Raw genomic sequence first — 26,507 nt, forward strand, 5'->3', positions numbered from 1 at the left:
ACTGCCTCCCTCTCTCTCTCTCTCTTGAGCTCTCTCTCCTCGCTCTCTCCCCTGTATCTCTCTCTCCTGTCTCTCTGTGGGCCAGTTCACACCACAAAGTCTGCGTTCCAGAGCGTTTGGCCTCTGGAACGCACTGGAACACAAGCCGGCCGGCTCTCTGCATTCAGGAGTGGGAGGGGGTGTTGCGGTGCATTGAAGTCAATGGTAAACCCCGAAAACGTAGGCACATTATTCAGAATAGAAAATAGTGAAAAAAGTAGGAAAAAAAAGTTGAAAAAATATTGTAAAATTTTTAAATTTATATTAAATTTATAAAACTCATTGGACGGAGCTAGCAGTGAGAGCTATCTCCGCTCAACTTTTTTCTATTGGCCGGCAGTGTTCGCAGAAATGCAATGTAAATGCAATACAGATTTTACTAATATATCCATGTCATTTACATTGCTAGAGTCTTCTAGCAGGTCCCGGCCAATGAATAACAACTGGACGGAGTCGGCTGTGACGTCTCTGCCGAGTTGTTATTGTTTAATGACATTTGGGGATGCTGATCTGTCATTAGAACTGGGCGGAGCCAGTTGTGGACTGAACTGAAGGGCTCCGGCGGCCGAAGAGAGCCAAAGGATCAGCTGAAGTTACGGCTGGATCCTTCGGCTCCTTTGTGAATAACCCCCTAAATGTTTCCATGACTCAGAAGGCCAAAAAGATTATATAATTAACCAGTTTATTAACTGTGCTAGAGTAAGGTAGTATATCAGTTGGAGTGTCAGTAGGAGAACATCTGTGAACAACTTATTAAAAAATAAAGAGAAGGAAATTCCAATTGCACAACACTTTGCAGAGTTTCACAATAGCCACTTGAAGGGCTTAAAAGTAAAAGGGATCTATGTAAAAAATCTATCAGCACGAAGAGGAGACTTTTATGTGACCTTGGAACAAAAAGAAAAAATGTGGATCTATAGATTAAACACATTAGCTTTTTATGGTTAGAATACTGAGTTTAACATTCAAGTATTCCTATGATACTAATAGATGTATGTAAATATGAAAGTGTATGAGTGATAAAAAAATTGGATCTCCTCATCTGTTACTAATAAATTAACAAATAGCACAATTGCTCTATGTGAATTATAGGGGTCTATTCAAGAAGCTGCCGAAGGATCTAGCCGTAGCTTCGGCCGATCCTTAGGCTAGCTTCGGCCCCAGGACCCCTTCGGTTCAGTAGAACCAAAGGGGTGCTGCACGGGCTATTCACAATAGCCCTTACAGCTCCCGAACGTGAGCCCCTCCCATCCAACGCACGAGGATCCCAATCTGGCTGGGAGGGCGGAGTTCAATCTGGCTGGGAGGGCGGATCGTCAGGTGCAGATGGACGTAGACATAGTCAGCAATGGCTGGTCCTGCACGCTCCCGCCCGCGAGACCCTCCCTGCACAGTCCTGAGAGCCCTATGTAAACCCTAGAGAGCCTTGTGGAGACCCTAGAGAGCCCTGGTTTACCAGGGCTCTGTGGGGTCTCACCAGTTGTCTGTGGGGTCTAACTAGGCTGGTTAGAGCCCACAGAGCCCTGCTACCCTGGTGAGACCCCCGCAGAGCCCTGTTGAGTCCCCAGAGAGCCTTGGCGAGACCCCACAAAGCCATGGTTGGAGCCCTGGTGAGACCCTATGGAGTCCTGGTCCTTGTGAGACCCCACATTGCCCTGGTGAGACCCCACGGAGACCAGGGCTCTGTGTTGGGTCTCACCAGGGCAATGTGGGGTCTCACCAGGGGACTGTGGGGTCTACAAAGGCTGGTTAGATCTCTCAGAGCCCTGGTAAGACCCCACAGAGCCCAGGTAGCAGGGCTCAGAGGGGTCTCACCAGGCTGGTGAGACCCCACAAAGCCCAGGTAGCAGGGCTCAGAGGGGTCTCACCAGGCTGGTGAGACCCCACAAAGCCATGGTGGGAGCCCTGGGGAGACCCTACGGAGCCCTGGTGCTGGTGAGACCCCCACATGGCCCTGACGAGACCCCACGGAGACCAGGGCTCTGTGGGGTCTAACCAGGGCTCTGTGGGGTCACACCAGGGCTCTGTGGGGTCACACCAGGGCTCTGTGGGGTCACACCAGGGCTCTGTGGGGTCACACCAGGGCTCTGTGGGTCTAAGAAGGCTGGTTAGACCCCACAGCGCCCTGGTGAGACCTCACAAAGCCCTGCTACCCAGGTGAGGCCCCTCAAACCCTTGATGAGAACCCACAGAGCCCTGGTTTCACCAGGGCTCTGTGGGGTCTCACTAGGGCTCTGTGGGGTCTCACCAGGGCTCTTTGGTGTCTCACCGGGGCCCTGAGGGGTCTCAACAGGCTGGTGAAACCGCACATAGCCATGGTTGGAGCCCTGGGGAGACCCTACGGAGCCCTGGTGATGGGGAGACCCTATGGGAGACCAGGGCTCTGTGGGGTCTCACCAGGGCTCTGTGGGGTCTAACAAGGGGTCTACCCTGGTGAGACCCCCTCAGAGCCCTGGTGGGACCCCACAATCCCACAGAGCCCTGGTGAGACCCCACAGAGCCCTGCTACCCTGGTGAGACCCCCTCAGAGCCCTGGTGGGACCCCACAAAGCCATGGTGTAAGCCCTGGGGAGACCCTATGGATCCCTGGTGCTGGTGAGACCCCACAGAGCCCTGGGGAGACCAGGGCTCTGTGGGTCTAACAAGGCTGGTTAGACCCTACAGCGCCCTGGTGAGACCTCATAGAGCCCTGCTACCCAAGTGAGGCCCCCTCAAAGCCCTGGTGAGAACCCACAGAGCTTTGGTTTCACCAGGGCTCTGTGGGGTCTCACTAGGGCTCTGTGGGGTCTCAACAGGGCCCTGAGGGGTCTCACCAAGCTGGTGAAAACACACATAGCCATAGTGGGACCCCATAGAGCCCTGGTGAGACCCTACAGAACCCTGGTTAAACCCGGGCACTGTGGGATCTCGCCAGGGCTCTGAGGGGTCTAACCAGGCTGGAGAGACCCCCACATAGCCCTGGAGACCCTACAGAGCCCTGGTGTTGGTGAGACCCTACAGAAGCATGTGTTAAAAATGCAATGCAGCGTGCAGGTATAGTGTTCAGGGATATGCAATGTAAATGCAAATCCGATTTCACTAATATTGCATTGTCCCTGAACACTTGCTTCATGGTGCTTACATTTTCATATGCATTCTACATATAATATAGACTTATGGGTCAAAATTCTGTATTGTAGAGTCCATTGCATTGCAGAGCCCAGAGTCCATTGCATTGCAGGGTCCTGAGTTTTTTGTGGTGCAGTTTATTGTGGTGCAGAGTCCTAGGTGCATTGCGTTGTAGAGTCTTGAGTTTATTGCATTGCAGAGTCCTGAGTTTATTGCGTTGTAGATTCCTGAGTCTATTGCATTGTAGAGTCCTGAGTTTATTGCGTTGCAGAGTCCTGAGTTCATTGCAGTGCAGAGTCCTAAGTTTACTGCATTGCAGAGTCCTGAGTTTACTACGTTGTAGATTCCTGAGTCCATTGCATTGTAGAGTCCTGAGTTTATTGCATTGCAGAGTCCTGAGTCCATTGCAGTGCAGAGTCCTAAGTTTATTGCATTGTAGAGTCTTGAATGCATTTCGGTGCAGAGTGCTGAGTCCATTGCGTTTGCATAGTGCTGAGTCCATTGCATTGCAGAGTGCTGAGTCCATTGCAGTGCAGAGTCCTGAGTCCATTGCGCTACAGAGTCCTGAGTCCATTGCGCTACAGAGTCCTGAGTTTATTGTGTTGCAGAGTCCTGAGTCTATTGCATTAGTCCATTGAATTGTATATACATTGGAGGGAATTTATCAAAGCAATTGCGACAGTTGTAGCCTCTTAGATAATTTTTTTTTTAATGTGCAAATCTGTCTTTTAACATGTGCCCCTGTTTTCACCTGAGCTTGCACTACTTTTCCAGCTGTTTTGACCAGAGCATGCACTACTTTTTCAACTGCATGTTTTTTGCACATTTTTTGCACCTGTTTTCATCTGCACTTGTCCTAGGCTGTCTGAAACTGGAACATCACCTAACAAAACAATCACAACTTAAGAAGTCCCTATGACCACTTCTTCAAGAAGCGACAGTTACGACTCAGTCCTCCTTTCAAACCAGAGTCCTACCATTACATCAGAAGCATGGCAGAGGGTGGGAGGGGGGAGCAGGCCAGGACCGAGGCGAACTTCCACTTTTTTTAAAGGATCCCACCCTCTCTGGATTAGAATCTTTCATTTCCATGGTGCTGGCATCTGGCTTGCCTGCACCATGGAAAGGCATGATTCCGTGTAAAAATTTCAAGGCATCCCAGGTTTCAGAAAGCCAGAATTAACATGTTGCTTTGCCCTGCGTGCACAAAAGAACAGGTTTACTTTAATGTCACCCCCTTTACCTGGTCATATTTACTTTTCCTTCAATCCATATGCTGCTCCACTAGTCTGGGAAAATCGAACTGACATATCCTGGATATGGGGAGCATGTGACTTACTCCATTTTCTCCCATGTGACAGCATTTGTGCTTAGTGATTTGCTCAGGCACTCAGCGCTGTCACATGGGGGTGAGGGAAGAGAATCCTCAGCCGTGGGTAAACTCTAAGTTGCTACTTGGAGCTTATAAAGGCCTTCCTCCAAAGAACTTTTTGTAGCAGCATGGGAGTGAAATGTAGTTACGTATAAGCAGATAGTGGAACTGTCATTAAACTGAACCTGTTGGTTTGTCTGTGCATGTCGAAACAACAGGTTCATTTTACTGCCTTACTCCCTTGCTCAGCAAACTCACGTTTTTTAACTTATCCACTTTTCTGTTCACCTGGGAAGGCAAAATTACATTCTCTGTATTCTAGGTACAGGGCAGTATATAACTTACTCCCCTTTGTCCCATGTTACAGTGCTTGGCAAATGACCACCCAGGTACCCAGTAACATGAGAAGGAGGCAATTAGAGAGTCCTTGGCTCTGTGAAAGCTCTGACTAAGTGAATTCGGAACTTATACGGGGCTTCTTCTCTTTGCTATTGTTGGAGAAGGGAGTGGCAAAGCAACACAGGAAATACAAAAAGGCAAGTCACAGGTTTACTTTATATTTTGGGGCACAGTGGCTAAGAAAATAATATATGCATGTTAGATTTTTACCTAATATTTCTTAATTTTAAGTCACCTCCAGAAAGAATATTCAAATCATTCATAGCCTGTAAGGGAACTGCTAACCCAGCTGGAGTGACACTTAGATACTTCTTTTACTCTGCCCTGGTGGCCCCAAACAAATGGCCAGTTATTTCCCATTAGGTAAGGGGCCAGACCAAGAGAAAAATCACTGTGCTCAAGGTTTGTACATTTGACAGCTCACAGCTGTTCCTTTTAGGGAACACAGACCTCTCTAAACATACATACTTATAAATTCTGACCATGCCCTCTAACAGATACTCTAACTGAAATAACAAAGTGCATTGGGAAGTACAGTATATCTTGTAATATCTGTACTAGTGCTGCTCAGTGATGACCGATTTATTCAGTGTGTGATGTAGAATACTTCAGCTGTTTCTGATAATTCTGGAACAGCCTTTAGGCTAACTGACAGACTTTACTGAAAAGTGAAGGCCTCTCTGGTCAGACCTCTGGAGAGCAAAGAACTAGTAGTAAAAGTTGCTTTCTAACTAAACTTGTTTTATGACTGCTTGACTCATAGGGCCAAGAGCAGCAGCAATAACTTTTCCTTTGTCATTTATGTGGCCTAATTCTCAGAGAAAGTCTTGCTTTGGTTTATTATCTAAAATCTACCAAAGTAAACACATAATAAAATTATAAAAATTTAAATAAATATAATAGTTCAATAAAATGTACGATGACCAGAGAAAACACAAAAACAATAGCTGTCTGTAGCTTAGAGGCAATGTGTGGTGGTTTTTTCATATATTTTCTTAATGTATTTATTATGGTCTGCACTACAAAATGCATCTTAAAAATTTTGTTTTTATTTTTAATCCAGTGAATATTATTTTATATGATGATTTGTATTCTCATTTCCAGGCAGCAGTCGGAGCTGCAGGCTCTGTTTCACATGTTATCTAATAATCTCAACAAAGGCTGTTCTTCCTGCTCCCCTTTATGCAACAACAGCGTGATTCATTCTGTGCACTGTTCTTTCACTCTTACTTCACTTTAGAGCAGTAAAGCTTTATAAATGTGAGCTTTTGTTTGCATGAAACTACTCTAGCCTCCGTGCTCATACACCAGCATCATACTTTCCAACTGTCAGTCATTTGGAGGGACTGTCCCTGATTTTTAACCAAATCCCTCTGTCCCTCTTTCCTCCTCAGTTGTCAATCGTTTTGATCTGATGTGTAGATATTGTATTTAACAACTATTATTCTGCACTGAAACCCTTATCTAATTCCTTCATTATCTTGTTTAATATTTCGAAAAGCCTGTATAAAAACAATTATGGATTAAACTAATCATTTTGGCATATCAATTGTTGATGTTCTGCATTACTGCTGGCATGTCAGGGGTGTGTCCATTGCATGCATACATTGTGTTGGAAGGTGTTTCTCTTTCTCATCTTATAAAATTGGGAGACATACAGTATTGAGGCTGAAATCCATACTGGATCCTCCTTCCTCAGCCTCTGTGGCAGTCTGTGTGACTGATGCAGTGGCCGGGCAGGGAGCTCAGTAATGCCGGGCCTGGTAAGCGTTACTGTGCTCCCTGCCCGGCCACTACATCTGCACAAAGACAGGCAGAGCACTGAGTCTCTCCAGTGGCATGGAGCCTGTGAACAGTGCAGGCTCAGCATTGATCACAGTGCCTCTGCCCTCTGCAATGGGCACACATGCAGGCACAGTGGCTGGTAGTGCTGTGCTCAATGATGAAGTGGCCAATAGCAGCCTAGCTATTCATTCTTCTGCTATCTTGTTGTTTTTTTTTCTGTTATTCAGACATCGGGCAAAATAGCTGATAGCAGGGGAATAACATAAGCTCCTCTGCTATCTGCCATCATTTTAGAGAGGTGCCCTCTCCCCCATCCCCCCCTCACCCCTGTGGATGGGGGTGGATGGGGAAGAGGGCACCTCCCTGAAATGAGAAGGGAACCTCCCTAAATTATTTTTTTCATGTTGGTATGTCTGCCATTGACGGGTGTATTTATCTGCAGTTGACCTTATTCTAATCCATATCAACCAGCAATATTGAGCTCAACAGTGTGCTGCTTCTCCTGTCTCTCTCCAGGCACAGGGTGATGGTGGAGAGTCCTGTAAGTGGAAAGTGAAACTGCAGTAGATCTGGTCCACATTCCTGTCCACATCAGTCTCAGCACTGAATGGACAGGAATACAACTGCTTTTATATGTATTTTATGTGTGTATTGAGCTGTTTGCCTGGAATTCATCTTTAATACACATGTTTTTGCAGGTGACGTGTGCCCAACATTACAGAGTGAAGGACTGAGCTCAGGAGGGGATGCAAGCATGAACAATACCACGGGTATGTGTGGAGCAAGAGTTTTGCTGACCTAAAACTCTTATTTACCTGTGATGTGTGATTTGCAGCACTTCATTTTTTGCTGTTATTTTTTGACTAATATTCCGTCTTCCCTTTTACCACATCTCTGAATTATTTGCTAATTTCTGCAATGTAAACCTGTTATGTCAGAATCGTATCCCCTTCTGTGCCTTATTTCTTCTTTTCAGCTTTTTCTTCTTGCAAATGTTCTGTAGGAGTCTCAGCAGCTTATTTGTAGGTGTCTGGAAGGTGACACGCTGTGATGTATGTATCATTGCAAAGGCAAGTGTTCTCTGCTAACCAACAACATTATTTGCTGCCTGAGGCTGGCTTCCAACTGTATTTTTTAGTCTTGCTGTAGATCATTATCTCTGAAGGTTTATGCCATTCGGCACACATTTTTGATACCAAGGAAAAGGTAATAAGATGTCAGACAATAGTACATATTTTTCTTCCTGCGTGCAAATGTCCTTCTAACATTTTATTACCTAGACAACCTAATGAAGCTAATGATGCCGTTTTTAAAGGACCACTCCATCCCGAAGTGAAAACCAAACAGATTTAATAGAATTAAAATCTGAATGTCAAATAGCTTGCCAGGACTGTCCACTAGTGTGAATCAGGGTAAAAGCAAAATATTGATTTACAGCCAGGGTGGTATTAAAGCAGAGGTTAGGAAAATAAATAAATAAAAATTAAAATGCCGTTTGGCAGGCTTTTTATGACAGGAGAGAGATTATGTAAGTCTCTTCTGCCATAAAAGCTGTAGTTACCTCATTGGGGCCCGACCAATCACGCCAATTGAAACCCGGAAGAAGACCAAGATGAAGATGACAGCACCAGTGAGGGAGGAGCACAGCACTTGACAGGATCGCTTTGGCAGGTAAGTCTGCCATAATGTGCTCATCATGGCTAAAAGCTCCTGGGGGCTTTTTCCCTCCTAACTTTACTGCTGCTTTAATGTGCAGTGGTGTCTTCAAAAAATCTTTTTCTCTAGACAGAAATAAAAAGTATAACTGGAGATGCATACAGGCCAGGTATAGCCTATATGCTGATTAGTTAATTTTTATACTCAGACACTTTTAAACTGCACCAGTCCACCATATTCCCTTTTTGTGTTTAATCTGGTGTTCCTGGAACATTCTGTGGGGAGTTACACAAAGTTCAGACTCGGGCCAAATGAGTGACGTTTCTGAATTTCTAAAAAAGTTGTTTTGTTTGCTGGATGTTAGGGATGCACCTATACCGATGCTGGTATCGGTATCAGTGCCGATACTGAGCATTTGGCCGAGTACTCGTACTCGGCCAAATGCTCCGATACTTACCCCAATATTGGAACTGTGCTGGGATAGAGAATTGAGCCGGCTTTAGGAATCCAGGCTGGAGCGTGAAGCCAACTTCCCAGGCATGACCCACCACCCCGCTTCCTGTTTGGCCGGGAAGACGTGCCCATGCTACCTCATGATGCCGATATCGGTACTCCGTATCGGTGAGTACTGATAAAAAATATCGGTACTCATACTCGATACTAAAAAAACAGTATCGGTGCATCCCTCCTGGATACTATCAATAGCTTATAGATTTCAGTCACTTGTTGCCTTGAATTGTTTTACAATGTAAGTGTTAACTGCTAATAAGCTAACTTGTAATCCCCTATTGTTTAATAATGGGTAGTGGGTGCAAGGATGGAAGATAGAGACCATGGACACCTGATAACAAGGTGCATTGTAGGGGAGGTCAGCACTGTTTAGCGTTTGGAAGAGGCTACTCATATGTCACTGCAGCAAATCCTGAATGTGTGGTTAGGAGAGCCTCTTAAAGAATGGTCATCTCGCTTGAAGGTTCATTTAGGTTGTTTATTTGGATGGAAATGTCAGCTACAGCCAACGCATTTTGGGGGAATTAGACACCCCGTTCCTCAGGGTTTAAGCAACAATAAGTAGTAAATTCAGGAAACACTGTACTTTGTAACCTGAATTAGGGCTGGATTAGTGCTAAGTGTCAGAGTAAACCATCTGCAGTGAGAACTGGATCTATTTTGCAGCAGACACAGAAGATGGGAAACTTGGCCCTGGTCATATACTATTTCAGGATAATTTAGTAGTGCCACAGCCTAAATGCTTCTGTCCCATCACTGAGAACAAATGGAAAAGGAGGCCAGTCAAGAAGCCCTAGCGTTGTTGTGTGATTTGATGCCCAACATGCATATCATACTGCAGGGAGCTGGGAAGGGGCCTTGTGGGAAAGAGGCTACATTTTATTAAGGTAACTAAATCAGAAGGCAAGACAGAACAAAAGCAAGTAGGCAAATATAGTACATTTAGTACTTACTGGATACATTTCTCATAATGCTTCTGATTTCTGTACATAGTAAGTATAAGAGTTGCAACTGTCTATCTTCTGAAATATAGGGCAGTAAAAAATATATGTAACTGCATGTCAAAGAATTTATACTGCCTGTAGGCTGTGAGAAAGGAAGAGATGTAGGATCAAAAAAATCATCAATGGCAGGTTTCTTTGAAGTAAACCTGGCTCACTAGCTCTGATATCCATCGATATGGTTAGTCACTAGACCAGAGCTCCTATGATCAGGGCTGTAATTACCATAAGGCACTCATAGGTCCATGCTTAGGGCAGCATGGTAAGGGGAGCAGCACCAAGTCTCAAATTTACAAACTATGATCAGTTTTTAAATTTTTTTCTTACTCTCCTGTAACCCTCTGATCACTGGTGGCTAAATTCAAATAGAGAACTAAAGGATTGAGACATGCAGGGCATGTTTAAAGGAGTCAGAAGACTTTTTATAATTTAGGCAACATAAAACCATGCCTTCTTTATTTTGTTGTGTGGTCTATACAGTAGAAAGGTAGTCCTGCATATACCATCACATCATTCTGAGTTTAGTTAAATATTCTAGTATTAGCTTTTACTAAAGTTGGCCTTTATTTTACAAAAGTTGACCATACACTAGTTGCTTTTTTTTTTTTAAAGCTCCATTCCCTCATCCACACTATACAGTGTGGATGGGGCAATTGCCCCCAGTGGGCTATTAATAGCCAGCTTAAGACAATCACATGACACAAAACAAAACAAAAGGCATCATCGGACAAGTGTGCCTAGGGCAGCATGATGACTGAATACAGGCATGTGATTTCTTCGTGCAGACAAAAAATGTCCTCAAATAACTGCAGTAAACACTTGTGTAAACAAAACTTTAACAAACAAATAGTAATGATTTATAGCTCTCAAAACAGCATAAAACCATAGAGTGCTTTGAATGAATTCCCATATCTTAAATATATATTTGAGCAGCCATGGTATGAAAATATCTATAAGAAAGGTTGCAATTTGTCTTGAATTATTTCTAAGTAAATACAGCTGAGCGTTCCAGGAAAATAAATATTTCCAGCTCCCTGCTACACATTTTTCCAGTCTTCTATTACCTCAAAGCTATCCCCTTCCCCAAAAACAGGATAGAAACTTCAGACTTAAAAACCCATAAATTTAGCTTCCCTTGATAGGAGTAAGCATACAGGAAACATAACATAACTTAGTTCTGATCATCTCAATATTATTATTTATGTTTAATGTCCCGTTTTTCAATATTTTCTGTTTCTACCAATTTGGCAGCCAAGATAATTTCCTTAACAGCCAAGTAAATAATTTCAGTTGTATACTTGAAACTTTTATATGCAATTTGTTTTGCTTTCTGACGCTGCCTTGTGTACATTAGGGGAGCGTTCCTTGAAACGTTGATAGATAGGAGTAATATTATGAGATGAGAGTAGAGTTGTCTTGACATGTATGCCCTGCAGAGAGACATTAATTTGTTGTTGTAATATTAGCGGGAGGCATACTGATTGTGAGTCAGCACATAAAACTAGACTCCGAAATGACAACAGTTTGAGGCTTACTAGTTTTCCTTTTTAAGGAAATTGGTTTCTTTTAAGCAAGACAAGTGCTAAAATATTGATAAATGGAAGAAATATTTTTCCCTTTCTTCCAGGCTTCAATTTGATCAGGAGGTTTTCTCTTCAGAAAATGAGTTCTGTAAAGAAGATTCGGAACCCCAGAGGACCTGTGATCATGCGGTTAGGAGGGGCCAGGCTCGTCGAGCAGACAATGTGAGTGCCACATAATAATCGTTGTTATATTATACTGTGAAAAGCAGCAGCAGGTATTAAAGGAAGTCCCAGGGTAAATTTATAAGTTGTGTTTAATGATCAATTAAACTTTGTCCACCTACGACGTTTGAAACAGTTTTAATCATGCTCCACCTTTTACTCTTCCGAGTGCTATGGCAGCCTTTATGATTGATGTTCTGTAGGTGCATACCCTGGAGGCAGCTATTTCGGCATCTCATAAAACCCTTGCTAATCCTGAAATGTGATCTTCGAGAGAAGTCTCAAACTAGGCACCTCTCCAACACATTACACAATGGAGAACTGCATGCGTTTTCATTTTTTTTTAACCTTGGAATACTTCCCAGATGGTCCTGGACTGGATGCATAAATGATCTGAAAAGTCTACATTGATAAAAAGTTTTTTTTTTTACTGGGGGGCATGGAGCGTATTGATTTAAGTGATGTCGCCATGCAAATGGCAGATGACATCATGCAGAAAATTGGCAATCTGTGTTATCATGAGACATTATAATATTCCATATTGATGGGACTATTTTCTGAATGTGAACATGTTTTTCAGTCTACTCACTTGACTTCCATATAAATCTTAACATAATGTAAGCAGCAACTATAAAATACTAAAATATACATCTGTAGCGGTTTTTTTCTAATGCGTATGTTGAAGCTCTGAGACAAGTTAGGATAGAGAATGCATAACAGTTCAATAGTGTCTGCTTTTAATAGCTTTCTTAGAACAAGAGGTGGAAGGGCTAAGTGTGCCCTGTGAGTGGCCATATATTTCTGAGGTTAATTCAGGACACACCACAGCGCTATGGGATTAGGCCATAAAAGTGACTTTCTTGCTTGTATTTACTCTGTGAATCCATAATGGCCTGAGGTCTTGTTCAAAAAGACTTTGTTATTATAATAATCAAGGTACTGTCACACACGATCAACCCTTTCATGGCCAAGAGTGACGCGTTTGAATTAGAGAATTCCCCACAGGCTGGAGGCCTAGTTAGTGCCAAGTTCTTTTCTGGCATCATAATGAGATTGCAAGTGTAATTAGTTATTCTCTGAGATGTAATTAAACCACCAACCTTGACTACCCGTTCCAATAAAATGACAGCGTTGTGCAAACTGTCTGCACTTTTCTTGTTTTATATCTCACTTTTTTTTAAAGAAGGAGAAGTTTGATCTGTTAATGGATATTCAGTGGAGACCTGCAACAATAAATCTCAGTAGAACACACACTTCTGTAAGTGTGGGTTAAAGCGGCTTCCACATGAAATGCGTTAATAGTCGCCACTTGTCTTTTAACTCTCTCCCTGGTTTTTTGTTTCTGGGAGTGTTGAAAAGACTTGCACAATCTGACACACACACATTTTTAATGCTTTAATTTAAGTGACATATAGTATGCATTTGAGTGCCTTAGGTCTGAAGTGATAAGGACAAAAATCAGAAGTAGCCCTTATACGTATACTTAAATGTATATCTACAGCAAAAACTGTTTTTTAAAGTGTATGTCAAGCCAAAAACTTTTTTTTTTTTAGAGAATAGGTAAGGATTACAACACCTGTCGGATTTCTCATTTCCTGTCCTGCTGATAATGGTTTCACCAGACAGGAAGTGCAGAAAAATCTGCAACAGCAACACAGACAGAAATACAAATCTGGCAAGGTTTCCAGTCTTGCTCTACTCTACTAACAAAAATTATTTCTATTCCTGTCTGTGTTGCTGTTGGAGTCTTCTCCTCACTTCCTGTCTGTCAAAATGTCAGTGAAAATCTCTCTCTAACAGAGCTCCACATAGCAGTAAAACACAACAGCGGTTCCAACCCCTCCTTATTCTATCCAAAACGCAAAAAAAAGTGGTTGGACTGAGGAGCAGGTGAGGTTTAAAACTTCTGTTGGGTTTTATTGCTTTCTGTGTTCCCATGGGAGGGAATTTTCTTTGGCTTCCTGTTTGATTACTGTGACTGTAAGTGAAAAGATGTTTCCCCTATGGGGGCACAAACATCATACAAATCAGAGTAAGGTTGTAATCCGACCAAAAAAGTGCTTTTATACCTGGCGACCATACAAATCACGAGGAGAAGTTTTCCCAATGGAGACACAGCCATAAGATCCTGACAGTTTGGAGTTTTTCCAGGAAAAAAAAAACTTTTCAGCAAATAATGTCTCTTTATTAATTACTATTCACAGATACAAAGTGACATTCAGTTGTAGTTTTTGTCTATGTCATGCCTTTAAAATGGGCTTGTTGCTAAGCCGGCCTACCAAAACCTGAACCACCAGTCATCAGAAAACTGATGAATGAGAATATGGCTGAGCTGTACATGGGCCCAACAAAGACTGGATGTGGTGCATGTTGTCCTCTCCTCTACTTCCATAGATCTAAGTTTATATTGCATTTCTGATGATCCTAACTACCAGCATAGAACCTCCTAATAATTATCAGAAATGTGACACCATCATTCTCCACCTTCATTAGAACATTATGAAGTCACTGAAGACCAAATAGATTCCCAGTGTCCGAATCTTCACATATAGGGCAAAGTCTGTCCAGTATTAGGAAATAACCTTTGTTGTCTCATCTCAGACAGGTGTTTCCTCTCGGGTTACCTGAAGAGTTCACACTGGTGATGACCGTGTTACTAAAGAAGCAGACAACAGATGAAGACTGGTACCTCTTTCAAATAGGTGACCGCTTGGGATACCCACAGGTAAGAGACACCCTTTCCTTTGTTTTGAGTAAAAGCAGATTCCACTGATGTTTAAATATCTAAATACTTTTCAAGGAAACGTAAAGTCTTTTTTTACATTTTCAGGATTTTCACATGATTGTATTCTGCTTATGAAGTGCAAAGTTCTGCACCTGGGAGTCATAGGTGTGTGTGTACAGTCGCAGCCATCAGCCTATACAAACAGTTTGCATCAGGGGCTGCTCATCTGTCCCAGTACACATGTGACCACTCCGATTTATGTACAGCCATGGCATCTCTCAGCCTGTCATAGACTTGTACATGCTGGGCTCTACACAAAAACCTGTGACTCCTGGGCACCTTTCTTGAAGGTGTACAGACCTTTTCAAATATGTGAATGAGCCCATAAAGCTGAACGCCAAGCAGAGATGAAAAAACACCAAATACTTCATAAAAAGTCATTTAGACCAGATTCACACAAATGCACAATCCTAAAGTTGGTGCTTTGCCATTGTGTTTATCTGACCTTAATAGTGTGGTGCCATTTGTTCTACCCCCATGCGCTGCAGTGTACCAGTGTGCCATGCTTTGTCGTGCACTGTGTTGCTAAAAATGGTGTATGCCAGGGATGCCCAAACTGTGGCCCTCCAGCTGTGGTGGAACTACGAATCCAATGACGCATCTCTCTCCGGGAGTCAAGTCTGTGGCTGGGAGAATCTTGCAAAGCCTCATGGGATTCAGAGTTCCACCACAGCTGGAGGGCCGCAGTTTGGACATCCCTGGTGTATGCACTTGTATGACACTGACGAGTATTGGAACTTCCTATACTCATCAGCGTCAGCGCCCTCTAGGGACTAGTGCCATACGAACGGCATCAGCTGTGACCCAAAAAGTTATATTCACTGTAATACACTATCATTGCCTTCTATGGCCTTCAAATACACAGTTATTTGAGCATTTTCCCATAACATAATACAGCATGGTAAGCACACTGTGAACTGAGGTAAAATAGATATTATTGATTCCCATGTGAACACATTATTAACATTAAATTAAATTTTTTCTGACGATGGACCAGAAACAAAACAACGAATAATTGTGGTTCAGCATCATTTTGAAAAATGTCAAACCACTGAATCCTAATTTTTAATCTAGTTAAAGCCTTGTACATGATGATGTTAACACTGCACAGGTCATCACGCTGTGGTTGCTGACAAGACTATAGGGCTCAATGCCTACTGGTTTCTTTGTTCTAGTTAAGACTTCACCAAAGCTTAAGATGTGTAATAGATCTTAAAGAGAAATGGCCAACTATCGGCATTTGTGAGAATCGGAAACTCCACTTTTAGGCTGTTATAATAGTGCACCCTTATGTTCCAGGGATAGGTGGGTGTGCTGTTATTTACTTTTTTTCTATTCTTTCCCTGTCAGATCAGAAATGTCAGGCCGAAAGGCTCTCATGGAAGTTGTGCATTCAATTGCCCGAGCTTGGGCATGATCATTCACACTCTGTCTGGGTTGCTGGAGATGGGGAAAAAACTATCAATTAACAAACCCTTCAGTTTTATTTCATGTTATCATGGCAGAACTTTACCTATATGATGGGTTTTTTTCCAATGTTTGTTACTATCACTTAAGCACCACATAAGATATCATACAGTCTGAACACAGAACAACACTATTGTTTTGACGTAGGAAATAAGGAAATAATACAAAATAAACTAAACTGAATTTTCTTGTAATGACAATCACCATATACCGTATGTCTACTTCACAGATATCCTTGTCAGTCAACGGAAAAGACAGAAATCTGGATTTTCAAGCTAAAGGTCGTGACAAAGATTTTGTTGGTTGCACATTTACTGGACATGGAGTATATTCCTTATTTGACAATGCATGGCACAAGATAGTGCTGAGTGTGCAAGAGGAGGTTGTGTCTATCCACATTGACTGTAGCTACATATCCAGCAAACCTATTGAGCCCAGGGGCACCATATCTAATGAAGGGTATACTTTTATTGGGTTGGACATGGTGACTGGATCTCCTGTCCACGTAAGTTTCAAGTTTAAAACGGCATATACTTTTTTTTATTATCTATTTATATTAAATTATTTTTTACTTATTCATTTTTATTGTTAATTGTTTTCTTACAGTTTGACATCCAGAAATTCCTTATATACTGTGATCCCCAAATGGCTATGCAGGAGGGCTGCTGTGAGATCCTCCCTTCAGGGGTAAATATACACTGTCTTATTTTTTTAGTTAATGTTTAAACCTAACATAATTGTGTAACAATTCTATCACAAATGGCCAAAGAAACTAGCATTAGCTTATGAATTCCCATGTTCGTTCATCAGGTATTAAATTTAAGGAGATTAATGTGTATGAAGTGAATGATCCAATAAGAGAGGGAAAGGGCCACGCACCTCATATCCTCCTGTTTACCTTTGTTATGAACCGATGTTTAAAGAACAACTCCAGGAATGTTTTGTAATAACCCTTGCAGTGGGGCTACTCCCGCACAGCAAGGGTTGAGTGATCGTTTGTGTCAATGTTAAAAAAACCAGCTACACTCACCCACAATTGCGAGCCGGCTTCTTCTTAGACCGGTCCTTCCAACATCTCTCCCCCTCCTCTGCAGCAGTCTATGGTCCAGTAAATCATCAACGCCTATACACTGTGTATAGTCTTAAGGATGCTAGGGCAGCTAACAGGCTTGGAGCTTCGGGTGAGTATAACTGTTATTTTACCACCTAGACACAAACGAGCACTTAACCCTTGCAGTATGGGGATAGCCCCACAAGATTTCATGGAGTCCGTCATTAAATTAGCACAATGGGTTCATGGCAATGACAGCTGCTGGATCATCTATTCACAATACCCTTCACGGAGCGGCTCAAGTCATCAATCAAAATGATACATTATCATAGCTACTAAAGCAGCAGCTGGAAACATGCTGCAAGTAAAGTGATCATTTAATCTGTTTCTAGAAAAAGACATAAATGGCATCTTAGTACATTTACAGGTATCAGTGGATACTGACAAAGCCAGCTGACCCACAATGTCTTTTTATAATATATTTCAGGTAGCTCTGGCCCTTGAGCCCCCAACAGGGACGTTTCTCCCCTTTGGGCATTTACCCTGATTAATTACCTTCCTACCTTGTGACTCCATGTTTCTCTCATGCTTTGCTACACTTTAAAGCTTTCTCTTCTTTAGATTGAGGATATTGTAGGTAGAACAAGCATCTGAACAATATCAGAAGTATATAGCAAGAATATCAAGGCTTTGGCATAAACAGAAAATTAAAGTATATCTAAACCCAAAAACAAAAATGTATTCTCTCACAGTTCTTAAATGTGGTGGCTGAATTAATTTCCCTTTTCAGGGTTTCTACTTTATATTTACTTGCATCCCTCTGGTAACACACTTCCTGTCCTGCCTAGGTTGGCAACACTTATTCTTTGTAGTGTATCCGCAGAGTAGCTTTGTCAGCCTAGGCAGCTCCTCCTGATTTGGACTACAAACACCTCCCTTCTTCTCATCTTAAATACATAGAGAAGGTGTTTTGTAATTCACAAAAAACAACTTGGAATACAGATAACATTGTTTCGTATATCAATTCTGAGCACAGGAAGTTACAAGAACACTGAAATTCTGCCAAGATCAACAGGTAGTTTCTGTACTTGCAACAAATGTCCTTAACCTGGTAAAAGAAAACTGATGTAGCCACCACATCTAAAGGCTGATATAAATAAAATGTTGTTCATGGGTTGATATATTCTTTATTGTTTACTTGCTTTAGCATGCTACATTGTAGTGATCTGTATAACAAGCAGGCCTAGAATAAATTAGCTGTTGTGACCTGAGAAGAGAATTCTGATGGTATTGACTAGATTCTGTGTTACCTTTTTTATCATAGCTTGCTAATCTGCAAGCCTCCTTCTTGTGCTTGTGTTATTGTACATCTTAGTCATTGTCAAAACTAGAGGGAAGCAGGCCAAGTAATTATCAGGCAAAAGAAGCTATGTGAATACTTACTTCAAAGGCAGTATTGAGTAAAACATGAAGCCATTCTTGCAATATTAACCCTACAGTCTACTGAAAGGTTTTCATGTTTTGCTTGTGTCACCCCTTTTTAATAGAGGAAGAATAATGACCTTCTAAAAGCTTTATGAACTAATATGTAGACTTAAGAAAAAGATTGCATATTTACTTATGTGTCCATGCCTTATTCAGTGTAGTCCGGAAGCTTCCAAGACCAGACGCAATGTGGAGGGTGTAGAAAATGTGCAGAACAGCAACCTGATAGAGTGGCCTGCAAAATCAAAGCAACAAAGCTACACTCGCTGCTTCTGCCTTGAGGATTCATTACACAAAACGGTAAGTGAAGATTCCTTGTACACATTCTTTATAGATACAGTAGATGTACGGCAAATGTAGGAAAGCATCCTAATCTGCAATTATGTTGGTGTAGCATTTCAACATTTTGCTGACATGCATTAACTGATATGATTATTAAAGAGACCCTGTCACCACCTGGTGCTCAGAACATGTAGGCAAATTATCTGTATTAGAAGTACTTATAGAAACTCTGCAACAATGCAACAATGTAACTCTGATCCCATAACAGTTAAAAAAGTAGAAAAAATAAAATAGAAAATGATTGGGCGGTGCTAGCAGTGACAGCTATTTTCTATGGCCCTGCGGTTCTGCTGCCGTCAGAATTAAAAAAAAAACTAAAAAAAAAACACCATAGGAATGCATAGCTAGATTCCTATTGGCTATTTCACTTTGCAATAGCCAATAGCAAACAAGCTATTGCACCCGCCCTCTGCTGCTGTCAATCACTAGAAGGGGACCTGATGGAGAACTTCAGGTCCCCTCTGCTGATTGACAGGCACCCCAGAAGAAGCCAGAAGGCACCCCGGTGTGCCAGGGCACCCTGGTTGAGAAAGGCTGAATCAGAGAACTATATGGGAGCAAATAATATTTTATAGACTCACCCAGTGGGGGAGGTAGACATTCTGTCACCCAAAGCGAAGGTTTAGAGGTGTGTGTGTGTGTGTGTGTGTCCCCAGTAGGGAGAAGTTCTCCATCCACACACCCAATGGCACCCCTCACTGAATGTTATACTCCACAGATGTCTAGTTTTTTTCTGGTTTCAGAGGGATAAGAATCTAACTTACCCAACCCTTTTAGAAGCTACTGCGATCCTCTGAAAATTTCTGTGTCATTTTCTTACATGCTCCTCAAGTGTTTTCTAAAACACTTTCTCTTCTGTTGTCTTACTGATAAAAAAAAAAAACACCATCGACTTGTTCCGGCTCTTAACCCCGTTTTAACCTGAAGGGGAAGCTTTACAACTGAGAATCAGCTATGATAGTAAAACACAGACGCTGTGAATGTATTTTATTTGGTAATCACTAAACATAGCTCTGCAAGTTCCCTTAAGCTTGATTCTGATGTATATCAGTTTATCCATGTTTGATGATGGCATAAAAATATATATGTTTGTCTACTGTAGAGGTTTGTGCTATGGTATTGTTTTCTAATCATAATGATAATGTTACAAATTGTTTGTATATATTGTCAATAAGGGGTTAGGAGGTTATACCTATCTGAAAAGGTAGGAGTCCTATTTCTCCAAATCATACGAAACACATCATATGAAAACACATCTTCAAAGAGCAATGGGTTTTCCGTGATCACAGCTGTGCAAATAAAAGCTGGGCAGCTCTTTAAGCAGAATTCCAGCCAAAAATAACAAGATAAAAATAAATAGGCTAAATATAAAATAACACAACCAGTTTTTGCTACAATATTTATTTTCTGTCCAGTGATTTCCCCTGCAACTAGATTATCTGCAGCTGGATGTCCTCAGTCTGATGGCCAACATCATTTAACCTCTTGCCTTTGAGCCCGAGTCATCCTGAACCTGCCCTAGACAATGAAAGGAGAAGCAGCACAGTGATGTGCTTATCTCTCTGTTACTCTGCTCTCTCCTTCTACTAGCATGCTTCCCGTCAGCACATGAACGGATTGACTCATGATTGACTGGTGCTGCTCTTTCATCTCACATCCTTGCCCTTCTCTACATACAGGAAAAGGAGGAGTGGGGAGCAGGAGAGTGGCTTTCCTTGCTGTGCCTGTATGTTTGTGGAGACACACACAGCTTATTAGCATATACAAGGGTGGCTCCATAGGACCCTGCAAGGGAAATGAGCCACCAAAAAACAGGATATCAGGGCCAGTGCTGAGGGGACCAGCTGATTCTGCAATAAACCAAAACGTTTAAACATCAAGGATCAGCATCCATTGTAAGTGATTTAATCAGCATTTGAAATAGTGTGAAAACCTTTTGACTTTATTATTACTTTAAGGAGCCCTCATTACGGTTGGTAGGGCTTCAGATCTGGAGCTGACAACTGTCTTACATTTAAGAAAACATAGATCAATATGTAACTCATTTTGTAGTATCAAAACAAATATCTGAATAGTGCGGTAATGTACTTTCTTGGATCTATTTTTTAATATGCAGTGTATGTCTAGTGATATACCTTCATGTGAATATGTTACAGTTGAACTCTTTATCATTCTACTATTTCCATGTGTGCAATGCTTGAAAATGGGAAAAGGTGAAAAGAAGTTTTTAAATGTATGAGGATATCCATTGAGAGATAATCTAGTGCTTCACACAGTACCTTTTAGGAACCCAACTCCAGCCAAAACAGTGTCTGTATGTTCCTATCCCAATGACAACTTATCTGCATATTCCCATAGATGGAAACTTTCCAAATTTCAGCCAGAAACTTCAACTAATTCAAAAAGCTCTTAGGTCTCTAGGCTGTCAAGAGTCGCTGACTTGCTGACTGGACCAGTGATGTCATCATCACTAATCCAATCACAGAACAAAGTAGAGTCATGGACTGTGCCCATTTGTCCTCCAGCACCTTCCTCTAGACCAGTGGCTCTCAACCCTAGTGAGACTGGGGTGCGGTAAATTCTTCCAAAACCTTCCATGTTCCAAGTTTATACAATAAAAGGGCGGCGGTTTTAAATTTATTATAAAGGTCCGCTGAAATATATGAGTTACTGTAATTGAAATAGACACAATAACAAAAATGATTTAAGTCATTTATCAATGTAAACCAGTCCTTAAAGAGACACTAAACTAAGGAGTTAAACCTTAAAAATGCATTCAAGTACTGTAATTATGAACAAAAATGTATCTTATTTGTGTAGTTGTAGATTCTCAAATGATCTCTGAATTGGCGCTGACTCTGTCCTTCCTTCTGGAGGGGGGCTACTTTTGTTCTCCATGGTCTTTGTGTGTGTGAGCTCCAAGCTCACTCCTGTGACAGACTACAATCTCAGAATAAATGATCAAACTAAACATGAGATTGTAGTCCATAACGGGAGTGAGCTTGGAGTGATGACTACTTCACAACATACACACAGGGACCATGGGGAACAAAAGTAGCCACCCTCCAGAAGGAAGGACAGCGTCAGCACCAATTCGATGGGATCTGCAGCCGAGTGATGTACAAATAAACAACATTGTTGTTATTAGTTAAGGTACTTGAATGCATTTTTAAGATTTAACTCAAGAGACCTTTTAGGAAGGTATTTTGCCTTACACAAATAAAATAAAAGTAAGTTTATAAAAAATAAAAAAAAATCTGTAATGAAGTCAAACATTTTTAAATAAATGTGTTACAGAACAGTGAACATCATACTGTGCAAGTACAAACCTTTACTTTTACAGTGTTTCTCAGAGTGCTGGCACAGCAGCTAAGTAAATTAGTTTTATTTCTCTGGAGTCAGAGCAGGGGTTTCTGCAGGTAGAGCTGAGGGTTTGCATCAGTGGCGGATCCAGGGGGGGCCAATTGCCCCCCCCAAGATAGAGCCGCTACCACCCGCGGAACCGTACCAGTGACAGGAGTACATCCCCGCACATGGCCGTGACATATAGCTGTCAAGCTGTCACAGAGTTAACTGCGGTTCAGTGTAAAAAACGGGCACAGTACAAGTAATATGCCGGTTTTTTACACTGAACCGCAGTTAACTCTGTGACAGCTTGACAGCTGTATGTCCTGGCCGTGTGTGAGGATCAGAGGCAGGGCTTGAAAAATCCTGACGAGCAGCTTCCCGGACGGACGTAATTACACGGCCGGCCGGGAGCTTTACATTCAAGCTTTCGGGCGTCTCTAGAGACGCCCGCTCGCTTGTATTAGCAGCTGTCACTGCCGGCACGGCTCTGTGACAGGAGATTAAAGGGAGATCAGTATACGGTCTCCCTTTGATCTTCTCTCAGTCCCCGAATGCAGGAAGTGATGTATACTACATCACTTCCTTCATTCAGTGTCACTCTCCAGCTACAGAAGCTGATGAAGCCAATCTCTGCTTCATCAGCTTCTCTGGGGGTTCCTAGGTGACATACCCCCCCCCGAGACTAGACTCTGGATCCGCCCCTGGTTTGCATAGGTTCTGGAGCAAGCCTGGAGCTGGAGCCTTACTGTTGGAGCCAGTCCAGAGCCAGATCTTGCAAACATTGAGCAATCCCAACCCTACTCCAAACTTACTCGTTACTGACGAGTTTTGGAGTGGAAAGATCCCTGTCTTTTTGATCCAAGTGAACCAATTCCATGTTAAGTATGGAAACCTACTTTAAAGTGAATCTGTCACTAAATTGAAAGCTTGAAAAGCTTACCCTGCAAAGATAATCAGTAGAAGTAAATATTTGCCTTTCCTGCCACCAGCCTCACTACTGAGCTGTATTGGAAAGTAACTGCCAACTGAAGAATCTTCAGAATCTGAAATTTCCAGGACTGTCGAACTCCTGGTCTTCCACTGCCTTCAGTGGTTGCTACTACCTTACTTCGCTGCAGGACATGGGGGTGGGTATCCCCTTCCAATGGGAAAACCTGTTCTGAGGACAACTGTCTAAGGGGATTTCAGTTAGCTTTGGAGGGATCCCCTCCAACTTCCTGTTGTGTTTTTGGGCAAGAAGTGAAGTGCAATCTTTACAAATGGTACAGATGTTGTACCGGGGTCTTAATTATTTGCTGAGCTAAAATATAGTTTGGTCTTCATACACTGCCACCTCGGAGCTCTTACACCTCGATTATTCTCATGACAACTAGCCAAGCCAATTGTGATGTGTAACATACCTAACATTTTGAATGTGAGGCATGCGTAATTGATGGCAGCTATGAATGGGTGCAGTGTGATATTTGTGGTGTAGCCATGGGCTCATTTACACCAGATGCTATTTTATGAATTTTGCAGAATTTTGCAACACTGTTTTTTTTAATTTCTATTAAATTAACAGGGGCCTGTTCTCACAATGAACAACATGCTAAAGTGTGTTTTAAAAATATATTCTGCATGATACGGTTTTGGTGTTTTGGTGCATTACCCTAAGGCCTGGTTCACACTGAGCGTATTGTCACAGCGGATTCAGCCTGACCAAAAGCTTCACCGAAAAAATCTTATTCATTCTTATGGCCCAGGTGCACACCTAAGGGTTTTGTCCCAATAAGCAAAACGCCTGTCGCCAGAAAAAGTACATGAGCTTCTTTTTGGTATATCTCAGCTCATTTGGGCCCCATATACGCAATAGGAAACACTTGAAAACGCATGTTGCCATTAATTTTTCACGTTTTTACATACGTTTTGTCCATTGAGTTCAATGTGTCACAATCTGCTTATAAAAGCGCACATAATTAATAATACCTGGTGATTAAAGTTAAATCTCATGTAATATTGCCCTGAAGGTAGATTGTAAAATAGACTTGCTAAATGATTTCTTGGGTCAGTAGCCTACCCCATAGGCTTTTGGGTGCATTGATCTTTTCTTGGGATCATTTTGGTTGTTATCAGTGTGATGTTACAGTCTTCCACATGTTCACCGTAATAAGATAATCAAGCTTAAAGCAAGTCTTTCCTTTTACATAGTTACATAGTTAGTTGGGTTAAAAAAAGACACATGTCATCGAGTTCAATCTATAGAGATATGAAAAAAAAAGAAGAAAAGCCTAAACAGAATTCTATGCCCCCAATTACCCCCTGTTACATAGTTACATAGTATTTGAGGTTGAATAAAGACATTAGTCCATCAAGTCCAACCTATTAGGATCTCATTCTAGGAGTACCTGTACCCCTGTATATTACGGTATAGGGGAAAAAAATCCTTTCTGATCTGATAAGGCAATCGGATATTCCCTGGATCAACAATCTCTGATGCTTAACATACCTATAACAACTCAATATCCAGTAATATTCTGTGCATTTAGGAATACTTGCAGATCATTTTTTTAAACAATTAACTGAGCTGAGCTTTCCTGATGTTCACCGAAACCACTGCAAATTTGACCTATTCAGCTTAATGCTTAATCAATGAACAAGTCTGTCCCCAAAGATCCAGTTATTCTCCCATTGGGTGCTGCTCTCTTGCCTCTTCCACATCAGATAACTCTGCTCTTCCTCAGACAGTTGTTTGTCACAGCTTTTTGCAAATATCAGCAACTAGGAATGTGGTTACAGACCGCAAAGCTTTTTAATTTTTAACGAAAAATGTAAAATGGTAAATCAGTAAGCGCACTGTTTAGTCTCCTTTGGATGCACATTTTTGGGGAAGTGACAAGAGTGTTTGAAACAGCTCAATGGAGCTTATTGAAAAAAATGCCACCATGTTTACAGGAAAGGTTTGCCTTAAGGCCTCATTCACACTCATTCACGCATATACGTGCGTATTGTACCATATGCAACATATGCAAATAAATGGCTCTATACACACAGCCGCGTATGGAGCCGTATATTTGCGTAGCGTATATATGCGCAAAAACATAATGGAACAGAGATGCGTCCGGGCAGCGTATTTCTGCGTATTTACGCGCACATACGCGTGTATACGTGCGTACAGCACATTAAAAATTCCATTACGAGTGATGCATTCTGGGATTGCATATAGTGTATGCCTATATGCATAGACGCTCGTATATACGCGCATAGACGCGTATATACACAATATACAATTTTGCTTGCGTTGTGTGTGAATGAGGCCTAAAGCAGAACTAAAGCCAAAAGTTTTTTTTCAGTTTTGGATACAGGAAGGGAGGGTTATAACCCTTATCAGCTCTTTTTTTGCCATATGTGTCCCATTGGGGAGATTTCCCTTTACTTCTTGACTGACAGGAAGCGAGAGAAAATATCTCCAAAGTAAGGGAAATCCCTGGCAGTCAGCAGGGTCACCAGAACTAGTGTCCCCATTGGAAGATTTCCCATCTATTCCGGTTTTGGTGATAACCTAAAATTTGGGATTTTTTTTCGCTTTCAGTGATAACATTAACCAGGACAAATAGAGAGAGTAAATTTCCCTAGATGGACACAGACAGCAACAAAAGTTGACAGGTTCTAAAGCACTACAGTATCTTTATTTTAAATTTAGAGCTGGCTTCAGAGCAGGGGTGGGCAAACTCTGGTCCTCGAGCTGTGCTGAAACTACAAATCCCTTCATGCATTTGTCTCTGGGAGTCAAGCCTGTGACTGTGAGAATCTTGCAATGCTTCCTGTTGGAGAGCCTGAGTTTGCCCACCTCTGCTTTAGAGGTTAGGTTTAAGGGTTTTGTTCATTTAGGTTAAGTTCAAGGGTTAATTTTAAGGGTTAGGTTTAGCTTAGGTTGTCACCAAGTGTTCCTATTGGAAGAATTTCCCTCTATTCCTTTTCTGGTGACAACTCAACATTTTAAATTCTTCCTCACTTTTAGTCTTAATGACAGTGGTCACCTTGACAAAAAGAGAGGGTGCATCTCCCCAGTGTTTCTATACAGACAGCAATATACACCTGACAGCGAGTTTAACTCTTACGTCCTCAAAGTAAAAAAGAAGTTTGGAATTAGAGACAATTTAAAAGAGAACTTTGGGCCAACCTTTTTTGCCACAGTTCTCTTTAGGATCACAGGAAAACATATACTAATGTACTCCTGTGAGCCAAAGCTCAGCATATAGCCTGCTATTGCCCGCTATATGCTGGCAGCGCAGAGCCGAGCTGCAGCCGGGGCGGCTCCCGACAATATTGTTGGGATTCACTCTGCTAACTGATTGGCAGCTGGCTTTGCCTCTCTAGAGCCAAAGCCAGCTTTTATTGCCCCCTCCGCTGTTCGTTCCTCCAGTCAGCGCTGAAG

General features: G+C 42.0%; 1 protein-coding gene across 1 annotated transcript in view; it reads left to right on the plus strand.

The window, feature by feature from the left end:
- COL16A1 (collagen type XVI alpha 1 chain) overlaps nt 1-26,507 on the plus strand; it is a 165,973-nt gene that overhangs the window by 24,855 nt on the left and 114,611 nt on the right. The window contains exons 3-8 of the mRNA XM_018576760.1: nt 7,402-7,473; nt 11,498-11,615; nt 14,217-14,340; nt 16,097-16,372; nt 16,474-16,554; nt 18,560-18,703. Coding sequence (XP_018432262.1) covers nt 7,402-7,473; nt 11,498-11,615; nt 14,217-14,340; nt 16,097-16,372; nt 16,474-16,554; nt 18,560-18,703 — 815 coding nt within the window. The remainder of the gene's footprint in view (nt 1-7,401; nt 7,474-11,497; nt 11,616-14,216; nt 14,341-16,096; nt 16,373-16,473; nt 16,555-18,559; nt 18,704-26,507) is intronic.

Source organism: Nanorana parkeri, unplaced genomic scaffold, assembly GCF_000935625.1.
Source record: "Nanorana parkeri isolate BGI_ZX_2015 unplaced genomic scaffold, ASM93562v1 scaffold76, whole genome shotgun sequence".
In the NCBI taxonomy this organism is placed as follows: Eukaryota; Metazoa; Chordata; class Amphibia; order Anura; family Dicroglossidae; genus Nanorana; species Nanorana parkeri.